At 36.9% G+C, this 24819-nt stretch overlaps 1 protein-coding gene across 1 annotated transcript in view; it reads right to left on the bottom strand.

Moving 5' to 3' along the window:
• Window positions 1–2991: 2991 nt before the first annotated feature.
• The window catches only part of LOC136866067 (myosin light chain kinase, smooth muscle), a 230549-nt gene continuing 208721 nt past the window's right edge, over window positions 2992–24819 (bottom strand). Inside the window, exon 8 of the mRNA XM_067142712.2 lies at window positions 2992–4492. Coding sequence (XP_066998813.1) covers window positions 3286–4492 — 1207 coding nt within the window. The 3' untranslated portion in view covers window positions 2992–3285. The remainder of the gene's footprint in view (window positions 4493–24819) is intronic.

Raw genomic sequence — 24819 nt, 5'->3', positions numbered from 1 at the left:
TATTCACAATTTAGTAATTTGTTAAATGAATCTGTTTTACTATAGTTCATCCTAATAAAAAGTTACCAAAAGTTACCAATAACCATGCAGTCCATACAAATAATTTCTGAGAATGACTAGCAACTATTTTATAAATTATTATGGTCACAATAATTCCTTGAACACATTTTTCTGTAATTTCAAGGCTTCTTTCAAATCAGGGTTGAAATAAATTCATACAAATATATAAAAACCACTTAATAATATATTTTATTTTACAGTAATATATATAATATATACAGAGCAACAACAATTGTTGTTAAAATCATATACATCCCCATTTTATCACAAATAAGTTACATATAACACCAAGTACATGTGACAGTAGGAACAACAAAATTATTATGGTACATATCATGCAACATTTATCACTCCTACACAATAATGAATACATAAAATCTTATACATGTAGGTATGGACTATTATTTTGGAATTAGAACTGAATAATGCAACAATTAAATTTTCAGTCTCTTCAAACAGTTCTCAAAATAAAGGATTATGAAATCATTCCTGTGTTTAAGTTTTACTGTGCTCATCCCACCTAGGACAGCGGTTTATAAAATTTTCTTTCATGAAATCTTATTCTTGTAGGTATGGGCTATTATTTTGGACTTAAAACTAAATATTTTGTCATTTAAATTTCTGTCTCTGCAAACACTTCTTAAAATAAAGAATTGAAATATTGTATCTGTATTCAAATTTTACTGTGCCTATACCACCTAGAACAGTGATTCATAACCTTTCTCTTCAGACCACTGTGTAGTTCTGTCATGTGCTGGCCTAAGAAACCCCAAGAGGATTGTGGGTGGAAGTTGGACGAGGTACTGAAAAACAGCTGTGGCTTGCACATCACCTGCTGCTATTTGAAAGCAAACATTGGCCGTGGCACTGAAACTGCCAGCAAATCAGAAACTGAGACAGCAGACTCTGAATCCAAATCTATGTGAGGTAAGTCTGATGTTTTGTAGCAGAATAGTAGTTACCTTCACGCCTCCTTCCCAATGTCCTCGAAAACATCCCTACCCACCCAGGCCTGCTCAGGTCACCACATGACTATATCACCAATTCACCAATACATTTAGGATGAAATCTCATCCTATCAACAGCACTGCCAGCAATGAAAGTTGATACTGAGATATGGTAATTCTAAGAGGTATATTCATATGGTTCAATGCCGAATGCTGCTTTCATAATGCTGATGGCGTCATAAGAATTATAACAAGCAGAATGCACAGTATAGAGCAATGATCATGTTTCTGTAACTTCTGGTCTTGTATTCCCTCTCCCCCAGAAATCTAAAGTCTCCTTCCTTCATTAGCTACCTAATTTGCAGCTACCAGTACTAGGACAAGAAAAAATAATAACTTTTGTTTTTGTCACTGCTACAACACAACATTAAGATTCAAATTAAATTTACAAGTGTATGTTGAGTATTCAGCCCGACGGCTGGTTTGGTCCGCAACAACTCTGCCAGTAATTGTTATAGATGGCCCAGGCATCACTGAAGAGGCATACTAGGGAAACGAGGAGCGAGGTAGTTTCCTGTTGCTTTCCTTGCCAAGCCAGCCATTGGTATTATGTATCAAAGGCCATGCCCCCAAAATGCACACACCAACCAACCCTATGAGCGATATTTTCAGACCAATCATAACAGGAACTGGCTGTATATGGAATGGTATTGCTAGCATCGCTCATACCTCGGTCACTTTCATATCGACAAAGCCAAGAATGAGACTGAAATAGGAAAATGAAAGTAACAAACACTAAACACTAGGTCTCACCAGCAAAGGCATAAGGTTTAAAGAGGAGTACATGAATAAACTAAAGTTATGTTTTAAAAAGGTAATATTGTAGGTAGTGCAAAGCTGCTAACATTGCAGCAGCTGCCATAACTACAAAATGACAAAAGGAATTGTAGCCCTTCTCTTTTTTTTCTTCCAATACCTTCATTCTTCAAAGGATCAGACTTATTCCCTTTTCCATACAGATTAGAGTTAAGAGGGGATGGTTGCCTAAGTTGTACTATCTCTTAAAACAATAATCACCACCATTTAGGCTGCCTGCATGTCAATTCTGATGCTCTGTTTTACTCTACCCAGTGGCAGAGAAACAAGAACTCCACTGGGTGCTCTGTTGACAAGTCTTAATTCATTTTGTTAGGTAAATACGAAATGTGTTGTCACAGATCTTTTTACATGCCGACATTGTACAACACAGAATGCAAACTGACTTTCTTCTGCCTTTCTAAACTCTAACTACCTCTGGTGGATTTTGATCTGTGATCTTTATATCCAAAGGCTGAAACCCTATCAGTCATTTACAACGGAAGTTGCTGCTGCTGCTGCTGCTGCTGATGATGATAATGATCTTCAATAGAGATGTGCTGTATGTATAGAACACTTTGGAAAGATTAAGGTGAAAGTATCTGTCATATGGCTCTCTCTTTTTTTTTTTTTTGCTATCCCCATCTGTAGCCAAATACACAAGACAACCAGACAGTTGATAAAGTGATAAATTGCTGGCATGTTTTACTTCTTTTCAGTAATTTATGATGAAAAGCTTAAAGTAACATATTTTTAGATGACTGAACAATACAAATCACTTATTTCCATTTAAAGGTTGTCATGAGTATGGGCATTTGTAAATTCTTTGAAAGACATTTTAGTGAGCTTCAAATAGTGCTGGTGCCATAGGTTGAGGACATATGATTTGACATGAAGGATACAATTCATCAATGTCTAGTTCAATGTTACCTTCAATTGAACATTTTTAAGATAAGTACATATAGGTTCATTCTGCCATCAGTGGTACCCATTCCACAGTCTAGGAACCGCTGTCCTAGAGTGCAATGTTTGATTCTTTAAATAAAACATTCAAAAGAAAATTTAATAGGACAAAGAGAGGAAGAGAAGTTCTAGATATTATCAGCATCAAACTTGGCACCCATTCTCTGTAGAGCAAGGATTGTGTTGACAGCCTTGATCCACCTCTTCTTGATGACATATCTCTTGAGCCTAGTCTTGCTGATAGCAACTGTAGCAGCTACATCAACCAGCCACTTATGGTTCAGCGTCTCGGTCGCCGTCATCCGTGCACTGCAGATCACACATAACACTCAAAACTCATTACAAATGAGTTAACCTTGTATTGTGTTTACAATAACCCAAAAAATAAAGTATTTCCATTGGGTGTCTTAATAAATGAATATGTATTTGAAAGATCAAAATATCCTTCAGAGTGAAAATTTTAGACTCCAAACTGTGTGGGTACAGAATGCTTTTTGTCTCCGCCTCGTGCAGACTGGAAGTAGTTAGCGAGGGAATTCATAGTCCTTTGAGCCAGTGATTCTTCCTCAGTCCATTCTATGGAAATGGATTTTCGCCCAGTATCTCTCGAGCTGCCTGAATGTGTCTGATTATCTTCCCACTTGTTGAGTAAGTGGAGGAGGAGATCCTTGGTGAGGTCTGCACCGAGAGGGGGACCTGGTTCTGAGTCTGGGGACTGTGGAGGGGAAGATATGCTGGAAGAAGGTGAGGAACACGATGGCAGTGTATCAGAGGAGTTCCGTGATGAGTATGGGGACATAGAGTTTGTACTATTATTGACGTAATTGGCTACATCACTTGGTGGAGCCGTTCCAAGAGGCACATCTCGGTTCATGTGTGATAGACGGAATTTGGGTCGCCTTACTCCCAAAATACTCTCATCTTGTGAGCTGGAACTCCCAACAACAGCTGTAGGAGGAGGGAATCTGCAACTGTCATTTGTAATAGGAGTGGGTCTGAAAGGAATAGGTCTCTGAACTGTGCCTGTACTTGATTGTGTACTAGTAATTGAACTAAAAGTAGACTCTGAACCATTATCAATATTATGGGTGAACATGGAGCTGGTGGAAGTAGACTGGTTTTCTGTCATGATATTGTTAATGCTGTCTGAAGGAGGAGTTATAAGAGATGCCATTTCATACAATTTGTCTGATAGTTTGCGGATCTCATCAGCAAGGTTGACCCTGTCAGCTGTGTCAATGTTATTGCGTATGAAACAAGAACTGTCAGATGCTCTACGTTCAAATATATGTAAATTTTCAATATGGTGTTTGGTGGGTGACATAGGTTCAAGGTGGTAATAGTTATCACTTGAATTTTCTGGAATGTCATTCTCAATCACAGATCCTGGAGAAGTGGAAAGTGAACCACATGGAGAAGGAGACAGTCCACGCAGTGAATGCTCTGATGCAACAGTCTCAATGCTTGGCATGGAATAAAAACTAGGAGAAATAATGTGACAGGAAGGATCAAACTGATATGGGCTATTTGGATGTTCATTCCACCTCTCGACGAAAACACGTAAATTATCTTTAGCAACATCCAACTCCTCCAACCGCACTGGCTGAGGCACTGCTTTTCTCTTCAGCCAACTGTGGCCGAGACACTGAGTGGCTGTCATGCGTCGGCTGAAATTGAAGGCAGACAAAGACCCAGCGTTAGAAAAACCAAACCAATTCCAGAGCAGTCCTAAAGGGAAGTTCAATGCATATTATTACTGGATGATAAGAGATTATAGCAGTAAAGTTTGGTGATGACAAATTCCCATGCAAATAAAGAAAACACACTACAGAGACACCAAGAAATCTGCAAATTTATATAATAGACACCTATCATGTTTATAAAATGCTCACTGCTGAATAATTTATATGAACATAAAATATTTATCTTGTTCTGCAGTCAATTACACAAACTTCACTATATTTACATATGTTAAATGTAGTTAGATCTGGTTGTATTTTATTGTACCAGACACTCATTTTCAAGAATATTACATGAGTATCTATTTGTATTTATATCTGAAAGCTTCCATCATCTTGCAACGGGTAGAAAGAAATACAGGAATAGTTACCATTTAGTTTCTCCATTTTGTCAGAATAACTTCACAAGGGATATTATCTAAGAAAGCCTACAAATATGACAAAACTGCATACCAGCTTTAACTTAACTTTCTCACTCTAAAGACAATGTCAGGTTCAGTGGTTTTATGGAAACTCCCAAATTGAGAATGATATTTCACTTTGTAATTTGTAGAGGCTCCTGATAGAGTCACAACACATTTCTGGGTAAATAAAAATCCTAGTTTATTACTGGCTTTCCTAGTGATGTTAAATCAGCTTTTCTGAGGCTAACGCTTACAATAGCTTCCTCATTTTTCTGTTATTTGTTTCATGTCCCACTATTTTCTTTCACAGTTTTTTGTCCCACAGGTATTCTTTTCTGTACCAGTAAATCTACCAACATGAGGCTGGCATATTTGAACACCTTCAAAAATCACTGGACTGAGCCAGGATTAAACTTGCCAACTTGGGCTCAAAAAGCCAGCGCCATACCATCTGAGCCAAACACAATCATTATTCTAGCCTCCACTGACAAAGACTGCAGACGAAAATTTTGGACCCATGTCTCTCTTTTATGTATACAGATCCATGCAGTCTTATATGGTAAGTCACTGCTTTTCATCTGTTTCCTAGACTGATAGACTGATACATAAATATATTTAGCCTGGCAAGTCAGTGTACTATATGATTTATAAACTCTTACCCAATCAAATATCTGCACATTATCCTTATAATGACAGCAACTGAGTATTATAACAGACATCAGTATGTAAGGGGTATTGTTGTAGAGCATATTACAGTATATCCACTGAACAAAATTTTCAAGAGAAACCAAAAACTGATTATAGCCAAACCAGGCAAATAATCACAAAACAATGGAAGCATAGTTGTCCTACATTATCCATTCACCCAGAAGCCACAAAAAAATGAAATTATTTTAGAAATGGATTTTATAACAATTGGAAAGACACTTCAGATATAGTATGATTTGATCTGCACAGTATGGTAATAGGATTTTTACAATTACATTGAATTAATTAAATTATTGTAATAAAGGAAACTAGTGTGACACTTTTACAAACTTTTTGTATGTTTTATATATAAAAACATGTGTAAAATGACAGTTTTTCTTAATCATTTTTCTTAATCATATTTTTTTTGCTAGTGGTTTAATGTCGCACTAACACATCAAAGCTTTTTTTTGCGACACAAGTTTGGGAAAGGATGGTAGAGGCCATGGTCTTAATTAAGGTACAGCCTCAGCATTTGCCTGGTGTGAAAATGGTAAACCATGAAAAACCATCTTCAGGACTGCCGATGATGGGATTCCATTTTCAGCCATTAGGACAGTTTTGTCACTCCCCTGTAAAATCAGGTTTTCATTGCATACAAGGTCTCCATTCTTAAGCTACGTTATATGATACAACTCTGCAGACCAACTCATAGGAAGTATTCTAAATAAATTACATTGAGAATGTAATTTTCATGACAATGATATCTCTCATAAGTGACACTGGCTATACACATGAGGTAATATTTGGATAAAAAGAGTTTATCTATTCCACATAATTTTTCTGTCCTTAAATTTCTTCTACATTTCCTTCCGGTGTGACTTTTTCCAAGGCAATTCTGGCTGGCTGCCTGCCTGTTATCTTGGTTGTTTTTTTTTTTTTTCATGCAATATTTGAACCACTTCCGTGATTTCGCTAAAAGAATGATAACTTCTGAACCATCACGTTTTGCAAAAGATTTTTTTTTTAAACCTTAATAAGGCTATAGAGGTGAATAAATCATTTATTTTGATAAGGGTTACATGATTAATCTCAAAATATGTTTTCTAATTAAAAGTAGAAATGCTTTCTGAGGGCTACTTTTTACAGACAGATATATACCATCACAGATTTTTTTTGTAGAGAATTTTTATGCTGAATAATTCTTCCACACATGCCTGGAATCTATTGTTAGTGAACTAGACAGCATAAGGCAAGAAAGTGCTCAGATGGCCGGTTTTCTCTCGCCACTACTCGGCTCCCTTTTGTTGTAGATTGATGTTTCACACACCTAAACCTTCCTCAATAAACATTCTAACCAATGATAAAAGCCATATCAAAATATATTTGGTGTTCTCAAGATTAGCCTTTTATTTTTATAGTAACAGATGAGCTCAAAAGAAATCAGTTAATAATTCTCTTTATTTTATAAGTGTAGTGACATAAAGAACACTAGTTGAGTTTATCCTGAAATACTGGTTCACAACATAAGTTTGTTAAAACTTTGGTATGCTGCAAGGCACATTCTGAGGCAGTGAGAGGGAATGTAGAAGAATGTCTGTTTATGAGACAGTTCTGTTGTTTAGCTGTGGCCACATACTGGTGTATCGTTTGTTCAGTTTGGTGATCAGTAAGTGACTTGTGCATGAAATAAAATGTAAAAGCTAAATGAGAATTTTGGACATATTATGCTTTATTATTTTCTGAATCAAAATAATGCAATCCCAAGCAGTCAAAAAGATATATAATGTGCACAAACATATTCAATGGCCGATCATATTGTTTAAAAGTGGTCTTCCAGGTTCAAGGTCAGCATGTTTGAGCTTAAAGGCTGAGAGCACTCTAAACAGCACGTAACAACTGACATGGCCATGATATTGACTGTTTTGGATGAAAACTCTTTTCATACTGCCTGAGATTGGAAACATTATTGGAGTTTCATAAGTAACTGTACAAAGACCTCTCCAGGCCAAGTGATGTGTCACTTGTGCTGTGGTGTCAGTGCGACGTAAAGCCACTAGCAAAAAAAAAAAGTTGTGCTGCGCCACAGGACTTCAACTATAGTTTGCATAAAACAGGAGGCTGTCTTGGTTCCCTTCGTTTTTATAGAGCGCAGCACATTGAGCGGATGGGATAATATTACAACATAGTCACTTGGTTGGGTAATTCTGAGTAGCTTCTTGAGGCCAAAATGTTTCCCATTTGACACAGACTACAGTGCCAGCTAGTGCAGGATATACTATTCTTGCGCATGATCAATGGTATACAAAAACAAAGAACAACCATTCAAAGGAACATTGTTATGAGAGATGAAAAGTAGATTGTTTACAGTAAATTTTATGTTTCAGAGGGCATAGTGTCCTCCTCAGACATTCTTCATCCCAAAATATTGTGTGTTCTTAGGGATTGGGAGGGCATATTTTTATGACCAGCTGCATAACCAGCTGATGATTTTGGTCAGGTTCTATGAAATACTCAATAATTACAAGTGTTTGAAATGATTACAGATGCTGTGGAGGGTGAGCTGATGTGGGTTTTTTTTTGTATGTATAAAATATGGCCATGCATCATGTGCATTGTAAAAAACATGTGTCTCTATTTTTCATTATAAGCCAGTTTCTGAATATAAAAACAAGGAAGTTCTTGCCCAGAAGCAACCTGCATTGGTCAACAAATGGTTAGTGATCTTCCACCATGCCATTGCTAGGCCGCATTCATCTGCAACTACTGTACAGAACTTAGTGGACTTTCATGGGATATTCTAAACCCTCCCTCTTCTATTGTCCAGATCTTCCACCATTTTACTATCAACTGTCTTATACTGTTAAAGGAAAGAGAAAATTATTCTTAAAATTATGGTGAACTAAGATCACGGAAGTCATTAAAAGAACCTACTGTTTTACCACAGAATAACAACAAATGGAACTCCGCTGGAGAACATGAATGAAGTACTGTTTTTTGGCTGTTGTAACCAGGTTCACTGAGGCATAAATATGGAAATAAAAACAAGGCTAGAGAAAGCCTGAGCCACAATCTTTAGGCTGAAAAATTTCTTTGCAACAGTAGATTAAGCTTAGAATTGAATATCAGGATTTTGAGCTGTATTCTCTCTCTCTCCTGCTTTATGGTGTATACAGTTGGTCCTTGAAAGATTTATTCAAAAGAGCCTTGAAGCATTTGAGATGTGGGTTTATAAGGTGAATACTACATATGAGCTAGGCTGACAAAGTAACAAATGTGGAGGTACTGTTGTATATAAGAAAACCAAAATAAATTGTGAGAAACATCTTCAAGTGAAAACTTCCATATTTTCCCCACACCAAGCAACACTCAGAGAAAAATAGTCTCTTGCACATAATAAAGAAGGCAAGATTGAAAGCAAGTGTCTGTAGACTGAATAGTGCAGGTTCGATCCTAGCTCAGACAGGTGGTATTTGAAGGTGCTCAAATACATCAGCCTTGTATTGGTAGATTTACTGACACATAAAAGAACTCCTGCAGGACTAAATTCCAGCACCTTGGTATCTCCAAAAACCATAAAAGTGGTTAGGGGGACGTAAATCCAATAACATTATTATTATTATTATTATTATTATTATTATTATTATTATTATTATTATTATTATTATTATTATTATTATTATTATTATTATTATTATTATTATTGACTGAATAGTCTTTACCAGACATAATCAAATATTTTCACAATTATTCTAACCTCCACCTACAGTAAAGGAAATTACAGTACCATGAAGTATTATGAAAAGTTTGATGTGGAATTATTCCCAAAGAAGTTCAAAAAGATAAATCTGATGATCACTAGCCCCATTAGGGGAAGAAATTATATTACCTAGGGAGTTGGGGTCATTCTGACAATTTTGCTGCATTTCATTTGAGAATGATGTTTAGCCAACAAGGTATGCTCAGCTCACCTAGTAGGATATGGGTTCAATTCCCTGCCAAGATATTAAAGGATTTTTATATTCGACCACTACTTCTGAAGAGCGAGAGGTTGAGTGGTTCATTCAGCCTACTACAGAAATGATCACTAGATTAATTTCTAGAGACAAAGACAGCCAAACTTAGAACATACCACTTGAGCTTTTTTAGCGTTGAGGTAGCTGCCTTCATGGATCAGTTGTAGAGTGTCCGATTCATGATTCCAAGTTTGTAGGTTTGATTTTTGAAGGGTGGACAAAAATCTTGGAACTCTATGCCAACATTGGCATGTTAAAGATCTATGGTGGCATATTCAGGTCATCCAACAAAATTAAATTAAATCAACCATAGAAACTGTCCAGTAGAATTTTGCTTTCGTTGCTACACAGCAGCACAACCAAAATGTTGATATTGGTTGGCAGGCCACCACTTCAGAAGATTTGCAGCCCAGTAACTCAGGTTATATGATTACAGTAGAAACATTCAAATCCAAAATTCTGGATAATCTGAATAAAATCCATGAGAGAAGAAAAATATTCCACCTAACCAGGAAAATCATCTTTTGGCACAATGAACTAAATCTTCTTGATGAAGTGATATTGGGTGAGCATCGCATAAACATCAAATCGGTCAATGAGAAAGCAGTGTAATGTTTTACAAAGCGTAATGCCAATTTAATACACCGTATTACGTGTACAGTGGATCTTCCATTAAGATGGAGAAAGTAAAGATGTCCACTATTAAGAAGCGTCCGCTATTCAGAAAATGCTTAGAATGCTATGAGAACTAGTTTTGAACAACAGAGTATTGTTACACTGTGTTACACAGTAAAAAAGATACCCATACATTGGGAGTACACAGTATTTACAGAACACATGGCTAAGCACTTTACTTTTATGAACATGAAAGTTTTAAACTTTTTCTCATCGTAGCAAACATTTTTTCAACTTTTATTTTCCTGACTTCTTTCAAAATGTACTGTAAAATTATACAGAACATATCTTTATTTATTCTTGGATAGATCCAAATGGATTAAAGTAAATCTGTTTCTCTTTTTTGTACTCATGGATGATTTGAAATTTTCATTTGATATTAATTGCTTGCATTTCTGTGCTATCTTAACTCGCTTCTCAAGATACAGTACAGCAAGCACTTAGTTAAATAATGAGCTGCAACACTTACATAGTTCTTGAATGCAATAAATATGGTCCGACTGCCACCATATGATAATAACTTCTCTGCAGCAATACAAATTGTGCCCATTATAACATCACTATTACCTCAAAATTTCAGGAATTGTAATTTTTTTCTTTCATGCTATCCTTTATTTAGAAGCTTTAAATTAATGCTTGGGCATAGCTTTTGGAGTCCATGTCCATTATTTAGAAGTAACTGTATTATTTAAAATAATATATTTCTGCAGGGGAATTTTAAAAATGTCCATTATTTAGAGGTGTCCGCTATTCAGAGGTGTCTGTTATGAGAAGTTTCACTGTATTTTGTATAATCCAAATAGACCACAGTCTCAATTAATTCAGATTATCAGGGTTTTACTGTTTATATTACTGCTGAGGTTACGGTTAGAGAAAGCCTTCACCTTTCACTCCTCTAGGAGTTTGTGGCATGTAGGAAGATGACGATGACTTTGCTTTTGCTGAACTGAACTTAAGTTGATTTATAATCTTCCTTACATGAACAGCAAAGGATTAGGATGTACTTGTATCTCCATGTATATGACCGAGTGGTGTGCACTGAACCCCATCTACCCCAGTGCCGGTGGGGCAAAGAAATTTTCATTTTCATATTGTTCTTTAGAATGATTTTAATCAAGTTTAAAAAGCTGCAAACAGCTAAGTACAGCTGTTTCAGCGATCGGCTCACTCTACAGCTGTCCAGCTCTCTCCAGTGAACTGGGTTTCCTTGAAGGCATGAAAGAGAGCTATCCTAATGGAATTCAGATTGTTGAGTTGATGCATGCACTTTAAGCCACCTTGTCCTGGAAAGGCAGAATGAACTGGTAGTGGACCTACTTGGAAACTCACAGCGTGTTATGGCAACAGACCAGCTAGCTAGTGTAAGGTAGGGTCACTCCACAAATTAGTTGTAATAATTAATGCTCAAAGTGTTCAGCACCACACACAAGAGGCTATGAGAAAAATAACAGTATGTTAACAGTATAGCCACTAGCATCTTGTCTTGCTAATTGAAACAGAGCCATTTTATGGTAGTAAATTGTAATACAAATATTTATTTTTATTTTTTGGATTTTGACATGTATAGAGTTTTTGGGATCTATTCATTGATGGCATGCATAGAGGATGTTTTTCAATACATGCAGAAAAATATTTAAGTTGCCTAGCATGGACATGGAGCCAGGTGCGAAATACAAGAATTTTGTATTTTGTTGCTGTGTTTGCCTGTAATGGTGGTAGGGACTGTGAATTTTTGTAGTGTTGTTCTCGGATTATAGATGAAGTTTTTGCAAGTTATGTGGCATTCTTTATGAATATAACAATGTTTGAGGAATACTTTCACTTGTCTGCCACTGCTGTACCTACATGCAATATGTGAGTGAAACTGTCAAACTTCAGCTACGGTAAAATACCTGCTAACTTTAGCTCAATCAGTTTAGGTTAGGATTTTGAGTTAAAAACAAAAAGTGAGTCTGAGTATATTTCTGTGAAAACATGACTATACGATTACAAAGCGTCACTGAGTGAAACTGTAAGTACGTTGTTTAAAATCTTCTGCAGCATTCTGTTATGATGATGCTGTGAATACCAGTTTGGAAATGATTGTGATTGTGATTACTTAATTTTTTTTTTTTTTTTTTTGCAGCTGGAGTAATGAATGTGTTCACCACATGCCACTGATATGAATCCTGGCGCAACCAGTACTGCATTAAGGAGTGCATAATTTTGGGAAACCTATGTCAGTAGATTTACTGGCATATTACAGAAAACCTTTCAGAGTAACTTCCAGTATTCCAGTGTCTTCTAAAATTTACAGTTTATGAAGGGATGTTAATAATTCAACATTATTATTAAAAGGAGCCTCCGTGGCTCAGGTGGCATTGCACCAACCTCTCACCGCTGTGTTCCATGATTCAAATCTCAGTCACTCCTGTGAGATTTGTGCTGGACAAAGCGGAGGTGGGACTAGTTTTCTTCGGGTACGGTACTCTGGTTTTCCCTGACATTTTTCATTCCAGAAACACTCTCTAATATCATTTCATTTCACCTGTCAATCATTAATCATTGCCCCAGAGGAATGCGACAGGCTTTGGCAGCCGGCAAAATTCCTATCCTTGCTGCTAGTTGGGGTTTCATTAATTCCATTCCTGACCTTGTCGAATGACTGTAAACAGGCTGTGGATTTTCATTATTAAAAGATTCCCTGCATTATATACTGAGGAGCATGTCAACTCTTGAACAATGCTGCCACTAGTCTCTCACCAAGGTGATCTAATTTGAGATGCAGTCAGAGGCAAGTAAGATTTCCAAATCCTTATGGTGTGGTTTTAATCTGAGTTGAAAGTCCCATGTTCATGATAATTAAATGGCATGTCACTATGTATGGCTTTGATTTCTTGCATCATATTAAACAATACTTTAGTTGGTTGTTGGTTGTCTTGGTTTCCCAGGGACTCTCAACCTGGAAGCATGGGTTGGTAACCATAGGGCCTCTAAGTGAACCTAGCACTGTTTCCTCTTACTTGTGCAAGACTCCCCACTTTTATCTTTCCTATCTGATCTTTCTTGGGCAACTTAATTTTGTTCTCTTCTAACACTAATGGTATTCAGTTTGAGGACTAGGGAGTCCTTCATTTTCATGCCCTCATGGTATATCCTTTCCTTTCTCTGATATCGTCATACTTCACAGTTCTTTCCTCATTAGAGTTATCAAAGGACACTTATCATCTCATATTTTCTATTAAAACAATAATTACTATCACCACTAGCTGTCTTGGTGATTAACTTCATTTGTAATGTCTCAGTTAAAGTTTTAACTTCTTTGATTTACCAGACTATGTACTCTAGAAGTTTTATGCTGTCTATTCAACCTTTCATTTTTTTAAAAAAAATTCCATTGATCATTTAATTCAAGTGATATTGAAACTTAATGTCTTTTAAATAAATGTTCTTGTATGATTTCTTTCTATTAATCATGCATTTAAAAGAAGTTAGTAGGAAATGAAATAATAAAATTCTCTTTACCTCAGAGGTCCCAGTATTGAGGAAAACAAAACTCAGAACTGAAGGTAACACCATAAAAATGTAGTCTATTCAAATACATTACCTACTACACCAAGGTATCACCATGCGACTTAGAGGTAAAAACGACACAACATGGGCCTTTGTCATACCTTTCAAGATATTTTAAATGGATACATATGCCACTACTATGAAACCAACAAACTACTGATGAAATAACTGGAAAAATAACAAAATTATTACAAGTCACTACATTAGTTTTGCACAATGCAAAGGTACAACTTATGAAAAAAATGTTAAAAGAAGTAAAAAAATCTGAAAGGAAATCAGGACTTTAAAAATCCACAAACTCATTTGCCTCCAAGTGATTTTCAGATTTTAGATTTCTACCAAAGATGCATCACTGATGAGAACATGATGAAAAGTTATCCACACTACATTACTATCTCTTCTCATACTGTGTGTGAAAGAGAGACAGACTGGAGGAGGATTAAATGTGGATTCCTTCTCAAAAGATAAACATATTTTGACTGTCAATATGGGGACGACACCTGCTATTTAAATCACTCCAGTGTGCACGCACGCACGCGCGCGTGCACACACACACACACACACACACAGCTCTTAGGGAAAGACAAAAATCTAATGTAGTCAGGTGTTTCTCTTTCAAGAAAATGATTTAAAAGTCGGTATTATATAGAAATGGTAGTACCAATCCCCACCAACAAACAGGGGAATACCGTGGGTGTAATTCTACTGCCATATATCTTCCAAAATTTTAAAAATACTACATACCCCCAGGTCTAGCTCCCACCCCCCCACCTACAAACTGTCATATGGGCACCCATGATGTGATTCTACAATTAAAAATCATCTAGTATTGACTACATTCAAAGAAACTAACAGACAATAAGGAGATTGCTAGATGGATGAATGCACGCGACAATCGGTGAATTATACCTCAGTGTCCTTGATCTCGGCAAAATAGACATACCCCTGCTACCCTTTTTCATAGCACATGCAACGTCTCCACTACTTAATGAGGCGCTATGTAAATCTGCTAGCTGTGACGAACGGCATTTTGTACGTATTTCCGCTAATAATTAAAGAAAATAGACTAAAGAGTTAGCTGATAACAGGGCTCGTACAATTTTTTAAAAATAATTCCAATCATTCCTAGTTTCAGCCAGCTAAAATGGAATAAAAATGTAATGTTTTCTCCACAAAGTGGGGGCAACTGCCCCCCCTCTCCCCCCTCAGTCGTCGCTACTGCACCTCATACTGTACTTTCACCATCCAATTTATTTGCTGGAAGAGCCATCATATTTCCCTCCATACTTGTCATATTCTTCTTATATTTCATTTACTTTTATTTTGAATTTCACATTTCTAAATATTGTTGTGCTTACTTTCAAGTTAACTTTTAACTGTATTGGTATACATTTTACTAATAGAATTAATTATATTTTATTTTTTGTTAAAATTCTTCTTATGAAGTTGACCTGTTTAGATTTGGTGTTTTCATTGAAATATGACAGTGAGGGTAACATTCAGAAATATAAGGCCAGATTGGTTGCCCAAGGTTTTAAGAGACAGATGAACCTTAGTTATGATGAAACATTTAGTTCTATTATAAAGAGGAAAACAATGAGACTGTTAATAGGTATTGCAGTACGTAAAGGTTGGACTGTAAAACATCTAGATGTAACTAGTGCTTACTTAAATAGTGAAATCAGTTGTACTGTATACATGGAACAACCGGAATTGTTCATAGAAAAGGGTGTCCAAAACTATGTATGTAAATTGAAGAAAATCATCTATGGCCTACCTAATTCAAGTAAAGACTGGAATGCTTGTGTTCATGCTATAATTAGAAGACTAGATTTTAAGAGATGTGTCAAAGAACCATATGTGTATGTAAAGGAGTGTTGTATTATTGGCTTGTATGTTGACGACATAATTGTAATAGGTGACAAAGAGGTTGTTAAGTTGGTTAAAATAAGGTTGGCAGATGAGTTAGAGATTAAAGATCTAGGGAAAGCAACAAACTTACTGTCAATAAAAATAGAACAGACAAAAGAAGGGGTTATGTTGAGTCAAAGTTTGTACATTGACAAATTACTTGCTGATTTTTCCATGAGTGACTGTAAACCGAGGAAGACTATTTTACCAAGTGGGTATTCAGCAGCTGAAAATGATGTGCAGGAATTTGATTGTACCATCTATCACAGTGCAGTAGGAAGTTTGCTATATTTGTCAAATAATATCTGAGATTAAAGACTGGAAAGAGGTGAAGCATATCATGAGATATCTATGTGGTGCGGTACTGGTACTAGAGATTTAAAGTTGTGTTTCAAAAATTGTGAGGAAAATATTCTGTGATGCAGATTGAGGAGGAGATACTGAGTCAAGAAGATCAGTGAGTGGGTATGTAAACACAGTGGCAGTGGGGGAGTAGTAACTTGGTATAGCAAAAAAAAAAACCTTGTGTTGCTAGATCTATCATGGATGCTGAATACATGGCAAGGGCAGAGGTATCTCGAGAAGTAACTTGGATGAAAGATTTGCTGTCAGAGCTAGGGCTGGAAAGGTTTATGGATATATCTTGTAAAGTTTTTGCTGACAATGCAGCAGCAATTAAATTGAGTAAAAACGATAATGTGAGTGAAAGGTCGAAACATATTGACATCATGTACCATGTATGTAGAGAACTAGTAGAAAAGGGGTTCATTGATTTTGTATATGTAGCATCAGAGAGAAATGCTGCAGACTTGTTCACAAAGAATTTATCAAGCAACAAGCTTAAGAGTTTGTATAGGCTCATAGGATTGCAATGAGAGGATAACTGATTGAAGTGTAGTTTTTTATTTGTTGTGAAAAGGGGGTGAGTGTTGGAATGTTGTGATTTTCTCATAAAAATAAAAATATAATGTCATTTATTATATCTTGTATTAGTTTAAGTAGGGCCCGGATTTTTAGGTTCTTAAAAACCACATTTTAGTTTTTTTAATAGCTCAAAATAGTTTTTTTTTAGGTTTTTATCTTCCTGAAATAGTTTTTAATGATCATTTTCATCATTACTGAAGTTATACTATTCATTCAATTTTTTTGTACTTTATTGTAACCTTCACGCCTCTCTAGTACAAAACTATACCACTCATTTCAAAATATGGGACAGAATGGCTTAATGAAAGCATTTCAAACACATCATACTAACTGAAATTAAAAATAACATAAAATATTTATGCGCAAATACAATGAATGGTTCAATGTAGGTTAAATTTTTGTCACTTCCAATGCATCAAGAAACGTTTTCAGAAGCACAGAACACAGTTTTCACTTGCTGTTACATTGTACAACTAAATACATTTCCAGATTTTTCAGAGTAAAACTTTTTCTGTTATCTCTCAAAATATTCTTATAGCAGGAAAATGTACGCTCCACACAACAAGAAGTCCTTGGAGCAAGCTTCATTGAAGCAATAGCTCTCGGTCCCCATGGTACCTCGCCAGCAATTTCTTCTCCCTGAAGTATTGCAGACACACTGTTCACTGCTGAAAATCGAGGGTTCCACTGTAGAATTTTGGTGAGCTTGAGTGAATAGGCTTCACCCACTGGTCCTGGTATTTCCTTCTTCGAAATGGAGTCCAGAACTTCTATTGAATCTTTTAATGGCAACGATGCCGACTCAACACGCTCAATAGCTGCAAGAAGATCAACAAAGTGTGCCCTAATGAAGGCAAGTGAAACAGCGTTCTTGTTCGTGAGAGCTGTTTTAGCCTACACTATGCAGAGTGCATCATCGACATCAAAAGAATTTATAACATTTTTAATGTCTTCAAAGTGATTGGCATAGTATAGGGCTGCATTGAGCCCTGTCTCCCAAGTGATTATGGGTTTGGGATGAAGAGGAATTTGAGGCAACATTTCCTTGATTGTGAGAATGCAGCTAGGAGCTTTAAGAAACACCTTTCTCACAGAATAAACAATACTGTTTACTCATGGACAATTATTTCTAACCTCTTCAGCCAATCTGTGTAAGCCATGGCCTATGCAAGTTACACGCAGCATGTTAGGGCAGAAACTCTTCAATACTTCACCAGCTTTGATCATATATGCCGCACTATCACTCAAAAGAAGTAAAAACTTGCCATCCTGTTGTTTTTCTCTTGGCCAAAGAATGCAAAGAGCATCTCGGACGGTGCAAGCTATGGTGAGCGTATTCCACGGCACTTTTGCCGAAACCAGTGCTTCACATAAACGGATATTACCGAGCTCGATAGCTGCAGACACTTAAGTGCGGCCAGTATCCAGTAATCGGGGGATAGTGGGTTCGAACCCCACTGTCGGCAGCCCTGAAGATGGTTTTCCATTTTCACACCAGGCAAATGCCGGGGCTGTACCTTAATTAAGGCCACGGCCGCTTCCTTCCAGTTCCTAGGCCTTTCCTATCCCATCGTCGCAGTAAGACATATCTGTGTCGGTGCGACGTAAAACAAATAGCAAAAAAAACTTACTTTTCATTATAGTAATGGGGATTTTTTTTTTATTGGAGGTATGCTAAATAATTCCTTACCTGCTTTTGGCAGACTTGGCAAAATTATATTTTGTCATCTGTAGTAAAGTCCGGATCGTTACCAATCCACTGGCGAATCAACCAACTTCGAGAAGACTTGCCTTTAGGCATCGCTACTTCTGAGATGCGTAAGCTTCTTAAACTGCCTTCAATAATAAATTGATTTATAGGGAAAATTAATTTTAGTCTGTCGCATAATAATGTGTATAGAGCTAAACAGTGAACAGCGCCGTTGCTGGCGGTAGTCGTCCGTACACAATGAGAGATGCACTGAAGCTGGCAAGTTAGGCGGGCTTGTACCTGATAGATACAGGTCAGGGTGTTGTCTCTTGATTTGTGCTGTACCCTAGTGGAATAGTACCGTATCATGTTGTTTCACTCGCACTAGTTATACTTACAAACCACTTCCAGTTCCAAACCATGGAGTCATTTCAAAAAGTCTTGAATAATGTTTATTTAAAAAAAATCATTCAATTTCATTAATATTTGGTACTTCTATTTCAAAATAACGTAATACTGTCTTGAATAGCCCACTTAGTTTTTTTTAGGTTTTAATGTCTTATTTAGTTATTTTTAGGTTTTATAAGATTCGAGTAATTTACTCCATTGGTAATGAAATGGATAAGTAAGTTAAAATACTGCAGTTAACTAGCAAGGAATAAAATAGTTTAAAACCTAAAAATCCGGGCCCTAGTTATAAGAAAACAACATTAAGGTTATGTGTTGGCAACTCAGGTAAACTGAGTCGAGTGGTTAATCTTGGTTTGCTTTGTTCATTGAACGTTTGAACTGCTTGGTGTATGTGATAGTTAGTTGTAGTCAACAGCTCATAATAAAAGGATGTGTGTGAGAAAGCTGGTGTTTCTATGGTATAATTTGCTTACCTAAATTGGTGTAATGAGAAGAAATGAAGATATATCAACATGAACAAATGACTGAAGGATCTGAAATATGTGGCTGAAGACTGAAATATCTGGAGGCAGTCCATCCATGCAGTCACACTTGATGGCACCTTATCATAATCAATCATCATCTTATACGGTATTTAATTTAATTTTATGTACCCGTATAGGTACATTCCCATTTGTGCAAGTTAATTGCTGTTTATTACCGTACTTTTAACTAAACTTTTACTGTGTACTAAAACAGGCTAAATCATATTTAGTTATAGGTACTTGACTTTTTTATTGAAAAATTCTTCTTATAAATTGATCAGAAAGACGACCTGTTTCAAATTTCTGGTTATAACAACCACTAGGTCCACATGGTTATGGAGACAGGAAACCAGAAGGAGAAAGTCTTCTAGATCTATGTGTAAGGAATGGCTTGAGAATAAACAACAGTTGGTTTCAGAAGCAGCTAAGTCATAAACTAACAAGATACAGTTGGAATGGAGATACTAAAACTCTGATAGATTATTTTATATCTGACAATGAAGCAGGAAAGACCATATGTGATGTCAGAGTTATACCAAGTGAAAGCCTGGACAGTGACCACAGACTTCTCCTCGCAACAATAAAGCACATTGAAATTTATAGACCTCAGAAATACAGGAAACCAAAAATTAAGACATGGGAGCTAAAGAAGACAGAGAAACAAGTTGAATACACAAAAAAGTGACCAATAAATTACCATCAGATGCATTACAAGAAGGCAACATCGAGTGGACTAGATTCAAAGAAAGCATTGTCGGAGCTGCATTAGAAGTTTGTGGTAAAACTAATAGCAAAATGAAGGGAAAAGAAACTCCTTGGTGGAACGATTGGGTGAAGATTGCTGTGAAAGTGAAAAATGAAACCAGGAAAGCCAGAGACAAAGAAATGCAAAAAGGAAGTCAAAGGAACGAATCTAGAGTAAACGAACTGCAGCAGAAATACAGAGATCAGAAGTTACAAGTAAAGAAAATTGTGACCAAAGAAAAACAGAAAGCTTGGACTGATTTCACAGATAAACTAGAGCAAGACAGCAAAGCTAATTCTAAACTACTTTACCGAACAATACGAAATATAAGAAGAGACAATGAATACATAACAGCAATAGAGGAACCAGATGGTAACATAGTTACGGAGGAGACAGAAATAAGGAAGATCATGAAATCCTATTTTGATAATTTATACAACAGTACTGGGAAAGACTCCAATGATGTAACCACGCAGGTCAGTTTAAGCTGCAATGATGAGCCTGACCAAGAGAGTCCGCCAACATGGAAGGAAGTAGAGACGGCCCTTAATAGTATGCCCAAAGAAAGATCTACAGGATTTGATGAAGTCAGTGCAGATATGATCAAAGCAACTGGTGCAATAGGAATACAGTGGCTTCATAGAGTAATTAATGCAATATGGAAGGATAGGAAAGTCCCAGATGATTGGAAAAAGGGAATAATAATACCTCTCTTCAAAAAAAGGAAGCCGGAAGAAATGTAGCAATTATAGAGGGATCATTTTATTGTCTCATGGTTTGAAAATATTTGAGAAAATACTTGAAAAAAGGCTAAGGAAAATAATAGAACCACAACTACAGGAAGAACAATATGGATTCAGAGAGCACCGATCAACTACCGATTTCATATTTGCACTTAGAATACTGTTAGAAAAGCATTGGGAGAAGGGCAAAGACTTAACACTAGTGTTTTTGGATCTCGAAAAAGCATTTGATAGTGTTCCAAGGAAGACTATATGGGAATCTTTAAGAAAGAAGAATGTACCCAAAGGGCTTATCCAGAAAGTTAAAATGCTTTACGAAGACTGCTGCAGTTGCGTACAGATAGGAAACGGTAATTCTGATTGGTTCCAAACCACTAAAGGAGTGCAACAAGGCAGTACCCTTTCACCATTACTTTTTATCACTGTCATGGATGAAGTCATGAAGGAAATTAAGCAGAAGAACAATATGGACATCAATGTATTTGCATTTGCAGATGATGTAGTAATTTGGGGAAATACAGAGAAGGAAATCCAAGAGAGGCTGAACACCTGGAATGAACATTTGAAAGCACACGGATTAACAATAAATAAATCAAAAACTGTTACTATGTCTGTCAACAGGCAGAAGAAGAAAGGAAAAATAATGCTGGAAGGTACACAACTGGAAACAGTAGACCAATATAAATATCTTGGGTGCATCATTTCAAGTGATAACAGAATACAGCATGAGATTAACAACTGCATTCAAAAATCAGCTCAGTTTTACCATCAAGTTCGGAACCTCCTCTGGAACGAACAAGTTCCCTTAAGATCAAAGCAGATTCTATTCCAATCATACTTCACCCCCATAATAACATATGGCCTAGAAACCTGCACAACAACCCAACAAGTGGACAGCAAACTACAAGCCGCAGAAATGAAGTTCCTACGAACTATGGTACAGAAGACAAAAAGGGACAGGGTAAGGAATGAAAGAATAAGGGAGCAAGCTCGTGTGTACCCATCCCTGAATGAAAAAGTGACAAGGGCCCGTTTGAAATGGTTTGGCCATGTCAAACGAATGGACGATGGAAGGACAGCAAAACAATGGCTACACACAGTCGTGGCCGGAAAACGACCGGTAGGAAGACCTAGGAAGAGGTGGCTGGACCAAGTGAAAGAGGACATAGGAACAAGAGGAATCAGCTGGGATTTCGTCTTGAGAGAAGAGTGGTACATGGACAGACAGAAGTGGAGAGTGCTCGTAAACCACACCCGGGCAACTGGAGTGGAAAACTGACGATGATGATGATGATGAAGAACAACCACCAATTAGATTCAATTCCATATTTCCAAGGCTAGCTGAACTAATGGAAAATATAATTACATAACATGGAAAATAAGCACCCGGTACATAAGAATATCAACATTATGGTTTTAAATATAAAACATACAAATAACTCTGCTAAATTTCATGCAGAAAATACAAATATGTACACTAGTATATAACCTAATATGTATACAAGTACATAACTAGTATGTATACATACAAGTATATATTGTTAATCTAAAACTCTAACAACATGGATAACAAAAATTAAATCTAGAATTTGAGAATTTGAGACTATACTGCTGTACTAAGCCATTTTACAAAGCGTTTGTTTTACATAGTCAGCTATATTACAAGAAGCAAATTATAACTTTTGACTCATGCAGACCTACATCTTCATGTTCAAATGTTTATAGCTTATATTAATATACACACATATTCTTTGTCTATATTATACACTGTCTTTAGCCAGGGAAGATATTGGGTGGGCCAGAAATCTACATAAGCCTCTCTTGGAGTTCATGGTAGTTTATGAGTTTTTCTGTCTTTCTATACTTCAGAGATCTTTAGCAGATAAAGCTATAGATTTAAGAACATACCTCCTGAAGCCATTAATTGGACAGGTTGATGGATACGAGAGGAGCTTAGATCTGAACAAGGCGTGCCCTGAGAGGAAAGGGAGTATTTCTCTATGTCTCTAAAAAGAATTCATTGGTAAGCAGTAGAAAAGGGCTATCTTGCTCTGAACTGATGAATGCTTTGAAGATGTCAATCAACATATTAGTGGTTTGCTAGGTCAAAGTTCCACAAAACTCCCTATATTTTACAAACTAAGCTAAGATCAAAATCCTTGGATATATGCTGGGATCATGTCCCAAAGGTGAACCAGTGGTAAAATCAAAACACCACACAGTGAGGAGCACTTGATTTCAGCTTTAAGATCACAAGGATGAATATGTTCACTGTGAATCCACTGATGGACCATTTAGAAGGGCTGATATTGTTGCAATTAACCGGTGCCTAGCAAAAGCAGCCATACTGGACCTAAAAATCTGCTTTGGAATAGGTCAAGATCAGGCATTCGAAGAGAACTTTGAGAAGTTTGCCTCAACTCTCTGATTGCTACCATGTATCCTTAGGGAACTGGTCTGTGACAGCACTACTGTTTGGAAGTAGAAGAGTTGTCTGTAAGAAGACCTGGAAATACCCAAACGGCCTTGAATTCATCACCATAAGGCCTGCCTGAGTTGGTGATGAGTAGAGCTGAGATTTTTATGTAGTATTACTTAGCAAAATACTGTATATATATATATAAATAACCTCTGCCTTTGTGGGTGCGGTTAACTTCCAATAAGTAACCAGGGGAACCTGACCCCTACAGAGCATGTCCCCAGGTGGTGGATAGGGAGCCCCTACAGTACGTACGGCTGGTTGAAATACCCAATACAACCTGCGGACCAACAGGTAGCCCAATTCCTGGGGGATTTAAAATACTGGGACAACCTCTCTCCAGGGGTCATAAATATGGAGGGCCCTTGCCCTGGGTTATGGGTAAAGACCTCAACGGCATCTCCGGCAGAGAAAATGGACTTCAGTACGGTGGAGATGGCAGAAGGGACAAACCTGTAACCTCTGTACTCCAGAGGAGTGGCTACAAAAGGCATCTGACTTCATGTTAGGGGCAGCCTAATTTGAACCTGGCAGAAGGTAATAAAATGCCTTTGGAAGTGGTGAACCCCTCATACAAACAGCCTATAAAATGAGTGCGAGTGAATCGAGGCCTCGGAAAATGCTAAGGTGTCACCCTGACGTGACACGCAGTTCCCGGTGCTCTGGGGGAACTGTGAGAAGTGGGCTACCAGACATCACAAGAATCAGTATCATCAATGTCATGACTTTGAATGGCAAGGTAGAAGAACTGATAGAGTATATGGAGAAGAAAGACATAGCAATGATGGGAATAAGTGAGACAAAATGGAAGGGGAAAGGTCAAAAAGAATTGAAGAAAGGGTATAGATTATATTGGAATGGAGGAAAGATGGCAACAAATGGTGTTGGTGTTATATTGAGAGAAGACCTAGTGTAATATGTGGACAAAATTGACCAGATCAATGATAGGATAATTAAAGTTAGACTTGGACTTGAGAGTGGAATCAAGAATTTTATACAGGTTTATGCACCCCAATCGGGAATGCAGATTAATGTTTAGAAGAGTTTCTAGAAGAACTGGAAAGTTGTATTGAAGACAAAGGGATTATAATAATGGGAGACATTAATGCATATCGTCGCTGCTGGGACAAAACCTCCTATGTGAAATAATTTTAGCTTAGAACTTTGGCTAGTAAGGTTCTGTCACCTAAGGTGCAATATCGTGTGCATATTGTCAAGGCATTCTCGCTCTTCACAATGTATGTGCTGCGGGTCAGTATATCTCCAAAACATATTATCACATAGGAGGTTTTGTCCCGGCAATGACGATATGTTGGAACAGACAGACAGACAGACAGACAGACAGGGAAAAGAAGAGATAATTGGCCCCTATATTTATGGAAAACAAGATGAAGAAAGAGATTTGGTAATAGATTTTTGTACAAGGAATGGATTAATCATTGACAATACGTGGTTTAGAAAAAAGATCTCACAAAAAATAACTAGATATGGTTG

The sequence above is a fragment of the Anabrus simplex genome, chromosome 3 (assembly GCF_040414725.1).
Source record: "Anabrus simplex isolate iqAnaSimp1 chromosome 3, ASM4041472v1, whole genome shotgun sequence".
Lineage (NCBI taxonomy): Eukaryota > Metazoa > Arthropoda > Insecta > Orthoptera > Tettigoniidae > Anabrus > Anabrus simplex.
Note: the sequence above shows the minus strand (reverse complement) of the source record. Positions and strands in the feature narration are given on the sequence as shown.